At 57.2% G+C, this 16,061-nt stretch overlaps 1 protein-coding gene across 15 annotated transcripts in view; it reads left to right on the forward strand.

Moving 5' to 3' along the window:
* Positions 1-16,061, forward strand: part of LOC111147978 (dysferlin) — a 212,479-nt gene that overhangs the window by 95,308 nt on the left and 101,110 nt on the right. For all 15 annotated transcript variants that reach the window (XM_022504296.1, XM_022504295.1, XM_022504300.1 and 12 more), the window contains 8 exons: positions 1,340-1,446; positions 6,341-6,533; positions 8,827-8,982; positions 12,291-12,422; positions 12,511-12,677; positions 13,520-13,634; positions 13,925-14,030; positions 14,306-14,448. In XM_022504296.1, the coding sequence (XP_022360004.1) occupies positions 1,340-1,446; positions 6,341-6,533; positions 8,827-8,982; positions 12,291-12,422; positions 12,511-12,677; positions 13,520-13,634; positions 13,925-14,030; positions 14,306-14,448 (1,119 nt within the window). The remainder of the gene's footprint in view (positions 1-1,339; positions 1,447-6,340; positions 6,534-8,826; positions 8,983-12,290; positions 12,423-12,510; positions 12,678-13,519; positions 13,635-13,924; positions 14,031-14,305; positions 14,449-16,061) is intronic.

Consider the following 16,061-nt stretch of genomic DNA (forward strand, 5'->3'; position numbering starts at 1 on the left):
GACCTTGGGGACAAAACTGCAGGACTTAGGTTAGAAGGACTTGGTGGCTGGGGAGTTGGGAAGGCAGGGAGAAGTAAAGTGTATGAGGTCAAGCAGGGAGTTGTGTTTTGGAGGTGACCAGGGGGTTCACTGGGGGGTTCCCTGGGGATGCTGAGAGCTGAGGACCCGGGGGCTCGGCCAGAGAGTGGAGGAGAACTAAGAGGCGGAGAGACGAAGGGTGGGGAGCTGCTGATCCTGGAGGGGTGGGTGGCTAGGCTGTTTCTGTGTGTGTGTTTGACATGGGGTGTAGCCCACGGGAACTTGGGGGAGGCAGGTGTGGCCTCGCTTTGGGAGCTAGTCAGGAGCAGTGGGGTGGAGGGAAGGGGTTACAGAAGCTCGGGCTTGTCTGTGGCTGTGGAGGTGAGCACAGCGAGGACGATGGGGCGGGGGAAGGGAAGGACGGTGGTCTCGGAGGAGCAGGGAGGTGATGCCAGCCTGTGTGAAGGCATGGTGGCCAGCTTTCCTGAGACTGGCATCTCTTGCGTAGGGAGGGGACCAGCCAGCACCCAGGTCCTGGAGGTCTTGGAGTCCTTGTTCTGCAAGTCCAGACTCCGTCTTTTGGGGTGGCCATTCTCTCACAAGATGCTCCCTGAGGGCCGGGACTGTGTGTTCTTCCCAAGTCCTGTCCTCAGAATGGCACATGCTCAGGAAGGCCGATAGGTGGGGAGGGGACCTGAGGGGTCTGAGGAACAAGCCCTTGACCTGACAGGTTTTCTGTGAGAGCTCTCCAAGCTCCGGGCTGAGGCCCGTGGAAACTGCCACTGACCAGCTCTAGCAGGAGACACATGTGACCTGGGAGGGACTGGGCCACGAGTTTGGAGAGGGAACTCTCTGTTATTGGAGGTGGTCTCAGTGTTCCTGAAGGCAGGAGAGGATCAGGGGTGCTAGCGCCAGAGAATTAGGGAGGGATAGAATGTTCCAGGTGGGGACCGGTGTGGGCTCAGAGGGTCCCTCACCTGTGAGATGGCAGACTGGCTGGAGGGGCCCCGGGAGGAGCGGAGGGCAATGGTCTAGTGTGGGAGTCTGCACACAGTGCTCAAGTCCTTGTGACCAGGCCTATGGGTGGATTCCCAGGCTTGGGAATTTCTATCCGTTTGGTGTGGGGAACCCTGGAAGGTTCTCAAGGTGAGACAGCTCCTGGTTTGTCACATCTGGGCTCCGCGTTCTCTGTTCTCACTGTTCTCTCTCTTGGTTAGGGCGTCAGGTTCAGATTTCGGCGACAGGGCCTAGGGGCTGGGAGGCTGTTGTATACACTCCACCCCGCCACTATGGTCCCAACCCTTGCCTGCCTGTTCCACAGGAAGCTGGTCTGGAGCAAGTCCACTTGGCCGTGAAGGCTCAGGGCAACACGGAGGACGTAGACTCCCTGTTGGCTCAGTTGTTGGATGAGCTCATCTCAGACTGCAGGTAGGGGGTGCCTGGCACCCACGCGCCCTTCCCTCCTGGCTCAGCGAGGCCCTTTCCCTGGGCGTGCTCGTGTGTGGCGGTGAGTGGCGGCACGTCTCCCCAGCCATGCTTGGCCAGCCGTCCGGCCCATGCTCAGTCCAAAGGTGGTGCGGCCAGCGCGGGGAGTTGAAAAGGTGACATTTAGAGCAGGTCGTAAATCTCCCTGCAGCAGCGGCAGCTGTGGGCCTGGGGCGGACCAGCTCACCTGAATGGGGAGCATTGTGTCTCTGATCCCCGACCTCTTAGTTCCCTGATGGAATCTCCAGGAGGAGCTGGCTGGTGGGGCTGACGGCGCCCCTCCTTCCCAAGGCCACACCGGGGACCACGGCTTCCAGTTATCCTTATGTCGACTTCAGGAAAAGAGGGCTCTGGGGGTGGTGGGGAGTGGGGATGCTCAGAGGCCCAGCAGGAGGGGAGGCATCTCAGCATCTCCCCCAAAGCTGGGAGATTTGGGGCTGGCTACCCACCTGCTCTGAGCCTTGCTTTCCTCATTTTCAACCCCTCATTAAGAATAACTGCTTATAATAGCACAGAAGCAAAATGCTTGGCACTTTAGAAAGTATGTAATAGATGCTGGCTATAATTACTATTAGGAAGAAGCGTCAGGAGACTTAGGTCTTGTCCCTTTAACCAGCGTTGTGGCTTCCGGCAGCTTCACTTCTCTGGACCTCAGTTTTCTCAGCTGTGAAATGGACTTTATGACACGTAGTTGCTTTTCTACTGTCTTTGGGGTTAAGGGTTAATGTAGGAAAAGTGTATTCTAGGCTCCCCTCGATCTTACCATCCCACCTCCTGCTTATCATCCTACCCCCAACTCAGGGGTGGAATTCCAGGCAGGTCATTAGGCATTCCCCGAACCTTCCTGGAGCCCAGAGCCTGTTGACGAGCCTGTAGCTTCAGCCCCTCCAGGGGTGACAGATGGAAAAGTGAGCCAAGGAAGCTGGGTGTGTTGAGGAGTTTAGAGGCGTGTGCTGCAGGAGCTCAGAGCAGGTGCATTCCACTCAGATTCAACTCAGGGGAGCTTCCTGGAGGGGTTGCTCTCCCTAGGGGAACTCTGAAGGAGGAGTGGGAGGAGCTAGCCTTTGCAGAAGGGACTGCCCAGGCAGAGGTGCAAAGCCTGAAATGCCTGTCACCTCTGTGGGTTGGCAGGGGAAGAGGACGCCCAAATGGGATCGATAGGCCTGGGGGGTCCGCTAAGGTGAGCTCAGCACTGGGAGACTTGGCGGAGGGCCCGGGATCCCCGTGGTTCTGGAGCTCGTCCTGGCTGCAGAGTGAGGGAGGGGTTGGTGGTGGTGGTGAGGAGACTCTGGACAAAGGTGTCATCGAGGCCAGGGACATGGGGAGGGGTGGGGGCCAAGGGAGGCAGAAAGCAGTGTGGACTCTTTATCTGGCATCGTGACGACCACAGCCTCGTACGAACACTTCCTGTGGGAGGTACTGGTTGCGAGCACGTGACACGTATGGACTAATCACAAGCACCTTATGAGGTAGGAAGTGGGGAGATCCATGTTTTATAGATGAGAAAACTGAGGCGCGGAGAGATTAACTTGCTCAGACTCACTCCCCTGTAAGTGGCTAAGACCGCTGGCTGGATCGCTCTCTGAGGAACAGGACTTGCTGGTGCATTGGATGTGGGGGCCCAAGGAAGGTGCAGAGTGATCCCCCAGCTCTGGCCAGAGCAGCTGGGTAGACAGCAGGGCTATTCTCAGGGGGATCAGTGGGGGAAAGAGGAGCTTTTGGGGAAGACGAGGCACTTAGGACTGGCCGTGTTGATGGGAAGAACCTGAGAGCATCTGTGGTCTGGAGTTTGGAGGACAGAGTGAGGCTGGAGGGGCAAGGAGGGGTGTGGTCAGCATGGGGAGGGGCTCCGAGTGACTCACGGTGGACCATGGGCCCAGCTTGGCAGCCCGGGTATGGAGGGTGGGTTCTACCCATGGCACTGCTTGTGACTCATACGGTATGTGGACCTTGGCGGGTGTCAGGTGCCTGAAGCATCAGAGACAGGGGGGGACCCGAGTCCAGACCCAGGGCTCTGTTCTGAGGATTCAGCTAAACACACTTCTGCTAAAGCCTGGTCCCTTTTGAGGCACTCTGTTGGGGCTAGAAAGTACCTGGGGGCCTTCTGGGGGAGTAGGTCCCAGGTCAGGAGGGTGGGGGAGGAAAGCTTCCCATCTTCTTGGAAGCATCATTGGGTCTCCAGGGAGGAATACCAGACATCAGGAGACCTGCCTTCAGGCACCTCTTGAGGCCACTGATAGCTCTGGGACAGCAGCAAGAGGGCTGCCTTCACCTCTGCTTTGGGCTGCTGAGCAGGGCGGCCAGGCATGGGGACCCCAAGCCAGGGGGTCACAGCCAACCACTGGCTGCACTCCATTCCTTCAGCCAGACCTTGTCCCACCTCCCAATCAGTGTCCTTCCTTCCACACCTCTCTTTTCCTGGCTTCTCTCCCTCTTAGCCCCCAGCCCCCTGCCAGGGTGCCCCTCTGTTCCTCCAGCCCAACCTTCTCTCACCCTTGGACCCACGGATCCATCTGCCTGCCACACCTCTCTACTGCTTGTCAGCCAGTGCTTCCGGCTCCTTCTTGGGGTCTTCCCAAAACTGGAGCCTCGGCTTCAGCCCTCAGCAGCTCCCCCTGCCTTTAAAGAGCGGTCCCAGCTCTCACCCTCGTAGACAGACCTCTATGTCCGCACTCCCTCTCTCCCTCACGGACCCCAGCCATCCTACCTTCCAGCCCTTTGGAGCCCCTGGGCTGGCTTGTCCAGGTCTCGCCACCCCAGGTGTGTTCCCTCCTGCCTCTGAGCCTATTTCCTGTGCACATACTGTTCCTTTGGCCGGAACACCATCTGGCTTTTCTTGGCCCAACTCGCTTCCTCCAGGAAGTACTTCTGACTCTGAGGCTGCCCAGGAGGCGGGGATCTAGTCTGTCTGCCTCTCTGTTCTGGGTGCTCTGGACCCAGCCCTGTCAGGACCCGCAGAGCTGTCCTTCATGAGGAAGAAAGGAATGACCCCTAGACCAGTTCACCTTTTAGGCTGGACACTGTGCCTTCTGGGCGGCTGTTCCTGACAAAGATACCCGTGTCACTGCAGAGGCGACTTTTCAAGCCTTCCAGCTCTGCTCTCGGCCTGCCCACCATTTCCAAGTCAGCCAGGGTTGGCAGGGCAACCGTCCCTGTTTGGGATGGGGACATGATGCCATCTGACCTGCTCTTCCCAGTTTCCCTTTTGTTTCATCCCCGCTACCTTGGGCTTTCCTGGGGCGGGAAAGGGCCAAGACATCTCGTTGGTGGTGGTCACGGGTCCTGGCTGTTTCGGGGGGAGTTTTGGCTGGGCTGGTGGCCTCCGTGAAAATCTCCCTTTGGTGGTCTGTAGGGCAGTCCCTCCCAGCTCCCGACCCAGGCTGGGAGCATAAATCACCCCGGTTGGCTCAGCTCTCCAGATCCGACTCCAGATCTGCCTGCCCCAGCCCTCAGGCCCACTCAGGCCTCCTTCCCAGGCAGGCCCCAGCCCAGGACTCAGGCCCAGGCCCCCCTTTACCCAGGCGGCATGCCCCTCCACCACGAATCAAGTGGGCTGGGGATGGAGGCCGCCCCTCTCCTGGCCTGGGGCAGCCCCATCCGCGGCACCCTCGGGGCAGTAAATATTATATTACTACAGGGTGTGCAGTACGTGACCTGAGACAGGCCCCGGGGCTTAAGTTTCCCGAGATGGAGTTTGCGTACTGCTCCCCCCACCCTAAAAATTCAATTAAAAAAAATAACAGGAAAAATGTAGTGCGCCGAGGGCCTGCCAGAGCCGTGTATCTGGCGGCGGCGGTGCCGCTGTGCTCCGGCCGTAATTGGTTCTGCATAGCTTGGGGAAATTGGCAGAAAAATAAATCAGCCGGGAGCCGGAGTCGAGACGCTGCGGGGAGGGGAGTGTGAGCTGGGGGGCTGCAAGTGGTGGGGGCAGAGCTGGTGGAGCGGGTTTGACTGATGTCCTGTTTGGGAGTCAAGGGCTCAGTGGGGGTGGGGCAGGGGGGTGAAGCAGCCCCCCACCCCCAGCAGGGATCATCTAGAGGGCTCCTGCATGGTGAGGGAGAGCGCAGACGCCCCCTCTCCCCTTCCACGTGACCCTGCATGTGTATTGACTGACCCCGGAGGAAGAGCCATGTGAAGGAGGACTTCTGGGGAGCCCATGGGGGGCAGGGTGGGTCAGAGTCCTGTGTCTCCAAACAGGATGGAGTTTAAACCCAACCCCCACGTGGGGCCTATGATGGGGTTTCTGGGGCTACATGTACCCCCTACCTCCTCTCCATAGGCTTCCCGAATGGAGGGTTCTGGGAGGGGTGTCCTGGGGCTGCCCCAGGTCGGCACAGCTGTATTGCTGGCTGCCGGCCTCCCCACAGCGTCTGCAGTGGCTTGTCAGGGGTCCATAAATTTCCTTCCTGAAGAACGTGTGAGTGCAACAGAACGGGTTCATTTCAGCCCAGGGCAACTTAGCGCTCTGGCCTCTGCTCTAGGAGGATGCAGGGGGCACAGAGGGACCTGTTGGGCCCTCCGAGGGCTTGCGGTTTTTTGGACAGAGGGGACACCCAGGCCAAAGAACTTCTAAGTCCCGACAGGCGCCTCCTGAAGAGAGGGTTGAGAGACTTCTGAGCAGGAGGCCTGTGGGCCTGTGTAGTTAGGGAAGGCTTCCTGGAGGAGGTGAGGAGGGAGCAGGTCCCATAGAGAGATGGGTCAGGCTGGAGAAAGCACCTAGGGCCCATGGAGCCCCCTGCAGGCAGGCTGAGGGTGTGGGGTTTGTTTGGGGTGGGGCGAGGGCTGTCTGTGCACAGGTGCATGTGCTGGGCTCATCCCATCTGTCTGTCCCTCATAGCCAGCCCCTAGGTGATGTCCACGAGATACCATCTGCCACCCACCTAGACCAGTACCTGTATAGGCTGCGCAGCCGACACCTGAACCAGATGACTGAGGCAGCGCTGGCCCTGAAGCTCGGGCACAGCGGGCTCCCGGCTGCCCTGGAGCAGGCTGAAGACTGGCTGCTACGTCTGCGCGCCCTGGCTGAGGAGGTAGGAAGCCCTGGAAGGTGTCCTCCTTCCTGCCTGCAGACATCAGAACTTGGAGGGGCATGGGGACTGTCTGGACCCTCATCTGACTCCAACTCTGTCACAGGGTGAGCTTGGACAGGTGACTCAGTGTCCCCTATTTGCTGCAGGAGGAGAGAGGATGCAACCGGACACTGGGTGTTACGGGGCCTCGCTGAGAGCCTGGTGTGCAGCCGGTGTTCTGTCAGTGCCCCCAACACGGGCTCAGTACATGTGTTTAATCAGTGTCACTAAAGTACATCAGAGATGGAGCTGGGACCAGAACCCCGGAGCACCTGGCTCTGGGTCCAGTGCTGGGGCCTGCTGCCCCAGTGACCCAACTCCTCCCTGCCAACCAGGATCTGTCTGCCCCTGGCCTCAAATCTGCCTCTCTGGGGACACTGTACTTCTTGCTGTCCTGGATGCCTCCCAGCCCCAGGCCTCAGGAGGCTATATTTGCAGGAACTGTGTCCTACCTAATCAGAGAGAAGTGGCTGCCTTTTGTTCCCACCTGTAGACCACCCTCCTCCTTGCCCCAGGTCAGATGTACCCCCCGTCCCAGTTCCCAAGGCAAGCAAGCCTTCCACAGGTTTGTCTAGAACAAGGACAAGGTTCTGCTCATGTGTCATGGGCAGACCAGCTGCTGCCCACTCCGACCAGAGGAGTTGTGACCCCCTATGGAGGCGTTGGGGTGGTGAGGAAGGATCTCTCCAGCAGGAGTGTGGGGGGGCAGGGCCCAAGAGGGGCTTTTGGAGGAGCGAGTTGTTGAAGAGGAGAGAGGGGTGCAGGAGGTGGAACGCTGCTCAGAAGGGGAAGACAGCCCAGAAAGTTGATCTCTGAGAGTCAGCCTTGGACTTGTCCCTGATCAGGCCTTTGGGCATGTGGCCAGCTACCTGGGGAGAACACTGTTGCTCAGCCACAGGCTGACCCCGTGCAGTGGCTACAGACCATCCTCTTGGGCTGGTCAAAGGCTGCCTTCCATCATCTTGGCCCAGATGTTCCCAGGACTCTGAGCACAGACTGGGAAGGGTTAAGGTCCAATGGGTGCTTCTGACTGCAAGGGACCCCAGAGAGCATCTTTCTCAAATTTGAACGTGCATCAGAATCCCCTGAAAGGTTTGTTTATTTTTTTAAAAGATTTTATTTATTTATTTGACAGACAGAGATCACAAGTAGGCAGAGAGGCAGGCAGAGAGAGAGAGAGAGGGGGAAGCAGGCTCCCCACCGAGCAGAGAGCCTGATGCGGGGCTCCATCCTAGGACCCTGGGATCATGACTTGAGCCGAAAGCAGAGGCTTAACCCACTGAGCCACCCAGGCGCCCCTCCCCTGAGGGGTTTATTAAAACAGGTTATATGCCATGTCTGACCCTGCATGTCAGAGCAGGTAGAGCCTGAGAATTTGCATTTCTAGCACGTTACCAGGAGCCGCTGCTGCTCTAGGGACCACAATGGTATTGTGGTTGGGTACCGCTATTTGGAGGCAGAAAAACCTGGGTGGCTCCTACTCTCTTTGAGCTTGAATTTTCTCACCTGGCAAATGGGGCTGCCTGTCCTTGCTGCAGGGAGTAAGTGAAACCATGAAATGCCCCATGAGCCTCCAGGGACATGAGCTCTCAGCCATGGCCATGGCCCTTGTTAGAGACCCAGAGCCACCTCACTGAGCACGCTTTGCTCACTAACCTTGGAAGCAGGTGGGCTGCACCCAGCAGTTTTCACTCAGAGTCACTGGCTCTGAGGGGCTCAGGCCTTGCAGTTCTGTTCTGGGCTAGTCACCATTTCCAGAGCCCGAGATCATGAGGCCCGATAACAGACCAGACCCCACAAGTCCCTGCTATGAGAGTTGGGGGAGTGTCCTTTGGGAAGGGACACACCTGGGGATTCACTGCTACTCTCAGGGGTGAAGAAGCTTCTTAAGTGTGATGTCGTCTCTTGGGTCAAATCAAATCCTCCAGTCCCGGCACCCCCGGGAGCACCTCTCTGCCCAGTGGAAGGGATCTAAGAAGATAAGCTCTGGGCTCCAGGCAGGAGTGTCTCTTCCCAGAAAACGTGAACCCAGCTCCGTGAATTTTTGGCAGGCTCCTCATGTGAGCGGAGGCAGCCTCATGCCCTGTGCTTGGGGGCGGCTAGCCGTGGAAGACAAAGGGACCCAGCCAGCCATGGGGGTCAAGGAGGCTCTTGGGGGTGGGCAGTGGGGGAGCTGGAAGCTGGGAGGGAAGGTGACTGCTGGTGGGCTGTGGGGCATGGGCCTCCCCGACTCTGAATGCTGCCCTCTCTCCAGCCCCAGAACAGCCTGCCCGACATCATCATCTGGATGCTGCAGGGAGACAAGCGGGTGGCGTACCAGCGGGTGCCTGCGCGTGACATCCTCTTCTCCCGGCGGGGCGCCAGCTACTGTGGCAAGAACTGTGGGAAGCTGCAGACGCTATTCCTCAAAGTGGGTTCCTTTTCCTTAAGTCATGATCATATCTTCTTCCAGGAAGTGCCCTTCCCCTTTCGTGTCTCCTTCCGGTCTCCATCCGATTGAGAGTCTGTAGGCTCTCAGAGGGCTTTGTGTAAAATCATTTCCCTTCAGGTCCTTGCACCCTGCACACCTGGGCTAGGAAGCTGGCAGGTGAGAGCTGGAATCTCGGGGTGCTGGAAATGAATGAGGCAGGGTCTTTGCCCCCTGCTCCCCACCCCCAGGCTGTCTGGGGAGGCTGACTCCCGAGGCTGTTCTCGATCCCATAGCCAGGTCTCTGGTAGGGAGGTTTAGCCCTCAGCCTCCACCCCAGCCTCTAAGAGCCCTGGTATGGACCTCCTTGCCCTGCCCGAGAGCTTTGACTCCAGCTGGAGTCATGCTCAGGTTCAAGTTCTTCCCTGTGGGAAGGCTGGCGTCAGGGCACTGAGTGCGCCTGTGGCTCTGGCCCATCTGAGAGCTGGAGGCAAGGAATCCAGGACCCCTCATGTTGTCCTGCCTGCATCTGGCCTCCCCTTTCTCCTCCTTCAACCCTGACCCTTGCTCCCCATCTGTCTTCTTTCAGGGTACTGGCCAGCCTTGGGCTGGGTGACAGGGATATGAGCAGGTGCCTGAGCATGCCCTCTCCTCCTCTCTGGGTTCACATGGGGACATGGAGCCAAGGTTTTGTGGTGGGGGTACTGTGGCCTGGTGTCCAGGACACAATTCAGGGAAATCCTTCCTGTGCTGTGACTGCCCGGGCCCCAGGGGAGGGTCCCTGTTTGGAGGGCTGTCACTGAGGCTGTCCTGCAGGAGGAGTAGCGCTCACTCCAGAAGGCTCTCTTGGCATTATAAGCTGCCTGGCCTTCAGCCCGGCTGGCCCATTTTCCCCAGCCCCTTGCTCTCAGCCTTCCTTTCCCGGCCCCTCCTTCCATCCACACCAGGGACCAGCGCCTGCCTCTCCTCTTCCAGGAAGTCGTAGTTGGTTAGCCTTAGCCTCAAACCTCTGAGTGCCTGTCGGGCAACCCATTCATATACCGGCCGGCCTTTCTTGTCCTGCCCTGGGCTGGAGAACGAGGGTGGGTTTCAACAGTACAGCGTGTGTGGACAGGTGACAGGGTTGGCTGGAAGCCTGTGTGGCATTGGGTAGGTTGCCTGACCTCTCTGAACTGCTAGTTGTCTTCTCACCTGTAACACGAGCATCAGGCTGCCCACTTCACAGGTGTTGAAGGTTGGAACTAGGTGACACAGGTCATGGGTCTTGCTTAAATGAGGTGATCAATGAGTATCAGTTTCTCTCCCCTTTTGTCCCCTTTTTCTTCTGGGGTGCTTCCTTGCTTCCTGGGGAGAGGTATCTTTCCACCAGCATGACTAGAGGTGAGGTGATAACCTGGACCCCAGGTCACTGGAGAGACCAGCCCCCCTAGCCTGCCTCCATGCTACCTGGGGCAGGTCCCCTGTGCTTTCCTCACCTCCTAGCCTCCCGCCTTTCTGTTTCCTCAGCCAGCTCCTCGCCAAGCTGGGCAGAAGGGCGAGGAGGTGGAAGAGCTGACACTTCGCAGTGGGGTTCACCAGGGAAGGCTGTCTGGCTAGAGCTCACTTGAGTAGGATGAGCTTCAAGCTCTGACCTCTTGACCCTGCATCCTTGGGGAAACACAAACTGAAAAATTTTCCCTGATTCCAAGCAAAAAAAAAAAAAAAAAAGATACAGAATTGTTTCTCGAAGTCTTCCCTACTGAGTTTATGAGCCCCGCCAGTAGCTCCTGAGCAAGTTGTACAAAAATGTTGGCAGCAAGCAGAGACCAAGAAAACATTGGTGTTTCTTAACTTAAACCAAAGTTGGAAAAAATGAGCACCAGTAGAGAGGGAGAGGAGCCCCAAACTAGACATTTCTTTATTTGCTGTTGCTATTTTGGGTCCGGCAGGCTGGCCCCGTCTGGGGGAGGGCAGGGGAGAGACTAGGGGTGGAGGGGAAGGGGGGGATCAGGCATTCCTGCCATCTCCCTGGGGCTCGTGGTTTGGAGGGAAAAAGGCCACTCACCACCCCAGGGAGGAGACCGCTGAAGTGAACGGTCATGGGAGGTCGCCAGGGGGTGACATGCGGGGTTAGGCCATCCTCCAGGCTTCACCGAGGATGAACCAAAAGCAGAGAGGCTGGGTGAAGGGGGAGACGGTCATTGCCTTGGCATGTCCTGCACCCCTTCTTTTTCCCCTTACCTGGCGTGGGCTCTCCCTCTGGGGATCCGGGCCTCCCGAACCTGCTGGCAACCTCTTACTTAGTCACCCCCGCTTCCCTCTTTTGAACCCACCAAAGCTCCTTTTTCCTCTCCCTCAGCCCGTGTTACAGAGGGCGTACCTACCCCTCCAGGCTCATGCTCATGAGACCTACGGGCTTAATGGGCTCCTTCCTGGAAGGGACAACGTGTGGTCGGGAGAGGGAGGCGCTCCGGCTCATCAGGCCGCAGCTGACTGTTGATTTCAGTCAAACGGTGAAGTAGTTGTGGAGAATAAGTGTTTCATGTTGGGCTGTCGTGGTTATTCCATTTTGGCAGAGCTTCTGAAAGTTTCAAGGTAATAAGCGATTGAGGACCAGTGACGAGTGGCTAACATGCTGATAAGCGCTTGAAATGGTAGCGGTATCAGATGGTAGGCTAACATCTAGCCAAAACAAAAATAACAAAAATACCCCTCACCACCCCACCCCCCACAGGGGGGAAAAAAAAACCAAACTGCAAATTAAGGATGAGGTCTTAACTTCTTCCTCTTCCAGTCCTGGATCATTGTATCTCCTTCAGAGACACGTTCTAGAACTGCACTGTCCAGTATGGCCACTGTAAGAGGCCATTTGCATTTCAAATAATTAAGAATGACATAAAACTAAGAATTTAGTTCCCCAGTCACCCTGCTGCATTTCGAGGGCTTGATCACTGCATGGGGCTAGTGCTACGAGATTGGACCGTGATATAAACCGTTTTGTAGCAGCAAGTTCCATTGGTCAGGGTCATTCTAGAAGAGAACAGAAATGGGGACATGGTGGGAGAGGGGAGAACGGGGGATTCTGGTCTCGGCCTGGCTCGGTTTTGCAGAGAGCATCAAGACGGGGATGAAGCAGTCTTCTTTGGAGAGAAGGAATCTTGGCAAGTGTGGAGAAGCCTTTTTAATTATACACTCCCTTTCTGTGAAATTCTGGAAAGTCCTCCAAAACGACACATATCTAGGCATCAGGCTGCTATGCCCAGTCCCTGCCACAGTGGAGACATCCTGATCTTAAAGGTGATCCTGGCTTTCTGTCTTTCTCTGGTACTCAGTACCCTATGGAGGGGGTGCCCGGAGCCCGGATGCCGGTGCAGATACGGGTGAAGCTCTGGTTTGGGCTTTCTGTGGATGAGAAGGAGTTCAACCAGTTTGCTGAGGGAAAGCTGTCCGTCTTTGCTGAAACCGTGAGTGCCTGCCAGCCTGCCCTTGTCTGCCCCCTGCCCCCAAGCTGCTCTGGACCCCACTTACTTCTCTTTATCACTTGCTCTCCAGTATGAGAACCAGACCAAACTGGCCCTCGTTGGGAACTGGGGCACAACAGGCCTCACCTACCCCAAGTTTTCTGATGTCACGGGCAAGATCAAGCTCCCCAAGGATAGCTTCCGCCCCTCAGCTGGCTGGACCTGGGCTGGAGACTGGTTCGTGTGTCCAGAGAAGACGTGAGTCAGGGGCAGGGAGGATGGGGGTCCCCCTCTGCCCCGGTCCCTTCTCTGAAAGGCCACAGTCCTGTTAATGTCTCTGCTTGCTCCTCTTGCCTGTAAGCTGGGCACAGGGGCTCCCACCTGAACTCTTCCAGGGCTGGGGGCTTGCTAGGCGCCATTGTTTCTGGAAAGGCTCCAACAATGGGAAAGTCCTTTACTATTGAACTAGTTGGCCTCTGTTTGACTTTGCATCCCTTCTTTGCAATCTTCTTCTCCCAGAGGCCACAGCCTGGTTCCTCCTCCCTGTGTTAACCCTTCCCGTGCCCGAGGAACCTCCTCTCTCTCTCTGTGCTTCTCAGAACAAGGCCATCCTGCCGTAAAACCGTCCCCACCCCTTTCTCCTCTCTCATTTCCTATTTGGTTGATGTTCAACACCTGGGGTTCTTTGATTTTCTTCATTTAAATCGAAGTATAGCGTATATTATACTAAGTCCACGAATCTTAAGTGTGCAGCTTGATCACACTTTACCTTTCAACAACTGTCTACCTGTTGAGCATCAATGACCCACCAGGCTTTTGGTGTCTTTGGCTCCCTTTCTCTTTTTGGTGTCTTTCTCTTTCTGTATCTTGGGTGCCGGTATGTTCTTCTGTCCGGAAGTATCTTTAGGACCTCCTGGGTGTCCTTTTGCTCTATCCGCCTTGACTCTCTGCCCCTTTTCTCTCTCCTTTCCACCCTTTTGTTGTTGGTGGGGTAAGGCTGAGGCAGGAGGCTTGGCTGAGACCCCAGGACTGCTCTGCTGGAGGAGGTAGGAGGATCTCTTCAACAGAGGTTCTGACCCTCCCCCCACCCTCACCCCCAGGCTGCTCCATGACACCGATGCGGGCCACCTGAGTTTCGTGGAGGAGGTGTTTGAGAACCAGACCCGGCTCCCTGGAGGCCAGTGGATCTACATGAGCGACAACTACACGGATGTGGTGAGTGGTTGCCCCAGTGATAGGTGGACTTTGATTTCCTGGGGTCCTGGACCTTGGGCCTCAGGAGGGGCCCATTGGCTCGGAGGAGGTAGGATGTTTTCTCCCCTGCTCCCATGTCCCCATCTTCATGCTCTGGTTTCCAGAGAGATAGTGTGAGGTCCAGGGCGGGAAGGACGCTGATCTGGGGTCCCACCTGGGGCTTCAAGGATGTGTGTTATCAAGTTGCATCTCTTCTGCTGCCCTGATGACGTCTGTCTCTGCTGACGCTTGCCTGTCCTGTGTCACTCTAGAATGGGGAGAAGGTGCTTCCCAAGGATGACATTGAGTGCCCACTGGGCTGGAAGTGGGAAGATGAAGAGTGGTCCACAGACCTCAATCGGGCCGTTGATGAGCAAGGTGGGCAGCACGTGGGGCCTGGTGAGACCCACCCCAGGAAGCTCAAGAGGCATACTGGGGACAGCTGAGTGCAAGGCCTCATGCCGTGGGGCACTTGCCTTCACTGGGCTTCTTCCTCTGGGGGACTTCCTGGATTAGCCCTCACCTATAACTGCAGAATAAGCCAGATTAAGTCAGTGGTCCCTCATGAGCTGTGACCGTGTCTCGGAGGGAGAGATATCCTCTGCAAGGATGGGGGGTGGCCAGGCGGTGACCGACAGGAGCCCTTCCTCCAGGCTGGGAGTACAGTATCACCATCCCCCCGGATCGGAAGCCGAAGCACTGGGTTCCTGCCGAGAAGATGTACTACACACACCGGCGGCGACGCTGGGTCCGCCTGCGCAGGAGAGACCTCAGCCAGATGGAGGCCCTGAAGCGGGTGAGTCCGGCAGATGGTGTGGGGGTGCAGGAGAGGCCCTGGCTGGGGGAGACCTGCCGGGCACATGTGCATGCCTGTGTGCACAGACACATGGGTGGGTGCTCAGGCCACATATAAGGCACAAGGGCTCCCTCGAGATGCTCATGGATGACACCCAGGCCATGCCAGCTGCTCACAGGTCACAGCACCAGCACAGGTCATGCCAGTCCATGTCCAGATGCTCACGTACAGAAAAGCCCCGGGTGCCCATGACTGTGCAAGGAGATAGTATTTGGGATCACACATCAGACCCGGAAGGCGCCAAGACCTGCAGAGACCGGGTCTGTGGCCTGGAGTCTGAGACAGGGGTTTGGCTGCATGGAGCTTCCTGAAGCTGGTGCTTGGGGGGCTTGGAGCCAGGATGCAGGCTCAGGCCAAGTTGGTTTTGGCGTGAGCTGTGGTGTGGAGAGGGGTGCACCCTGGAGCACCAGAGACTCGTCCTCACCTGGAGGCGAAGGGCTGGGGTTTATATGCCCTCGGTTGTGTTATTGGCTGTGGTTGCCACGGTGTATGTGGTGCGAGCCCACATGGTCACGGGTGCGCCCAGATACCCCCAGGACAGAGGCATGGAGTGGGCACGTAGGAGTTAACACAGTGATGCACCTGCTCTTGGAGACCCCCAGAGACCCATGTCCTGCACAGTCTCGGTCCTGCCTCCCCGGTCCCTCTTGTGCCCTGTACTTCTTTCTTAAGCATACAGTTGAATTGTGGCCTAAGAACCAGGCCTCCCTCAATCCAGGAATAGTCTTTGGCATGACTAGATTTCTTCCTTTCTTTCTGGGCACAGAGAATCTAGAGAGAGATGTCACTGGGTCCAGAGAGAAGCAAGGTTTTAGGGCAACATTAACTGGACAGACTCCACTCTCCCTGTAGGGGAACCCAGGGGATGGAGGCCAACCTTGTCAGGCAGGGGGCCTCATCCGCTCCATCACCCCCAACATCCTTCCTGGAGAGGGAGGCAGCTGCCTTCCAGAACTGGCTCCTGTTGCTTAGTTCATGGCTGGAGTGCTAGGGGCACCTGAGGACAGTGTCAGGACATCAGCTGGATAGAAAGGGGATTCCAGGTCTCCCTCCATGCCTGGGAAAGGGTCTCCTAGAGGAAATGCGGTGGGGAGGGGGCCCTCCACAGCTGACCTAGGCCTAGCCTCAGGGAGAAACCGCCTGGGGTCGGGAAACAGAATTTTCATTGACCCATTTCTATTTTTATAAGCTGGGATGTGAAGAAGAAAAAGGAAATGACAAGAAAACCTTGGATTCATGAAATCCACTCGTAATCCAAGTAAACAAACAAACCCAAAGCCGAGGGTTTTCCTTGCTGCTTTAGTCTACCTGCCCTCTCTGGCTCCTCGGATTCCCGCAGCCCAGGGAACCTTTTCCCTCCTGATTTTCTGACTCGGACTCTTGTCTTTGCAGAAGCTGTTCAGAGCCCCCCTCCTCCAGGTGGCCTTCCCAGCTGTTCCCACCTGGAGGGTGCTGGTGTGGAGTGGGTGGGCCATCCTGAAGGGCAGGCTGGAGAGGGGAGAGGCGTGCTGCTGGAGCCCAGCTCAAGGTCTCCCCGTGGGGCCGCCAAGCAG

The sequence above is a fragment of the Enhydra lutris genome, unplaced genomic scaffold (assembly GCF_002288905.1).
Source record: "Enhydra lutris kenyoni isolate GAN:26980312 unplaced genomic scaffold, ASM228890v2 scaffoldscaffold18, whole genome shotgun sequence".
Classification (NCBI taxonomy): domain Eukaryota; kingdom Metazoa; phylum Chordata; class Mammalia; order Carnivora; family Mustelidae; genus Enhydra; species Enhydra lutris.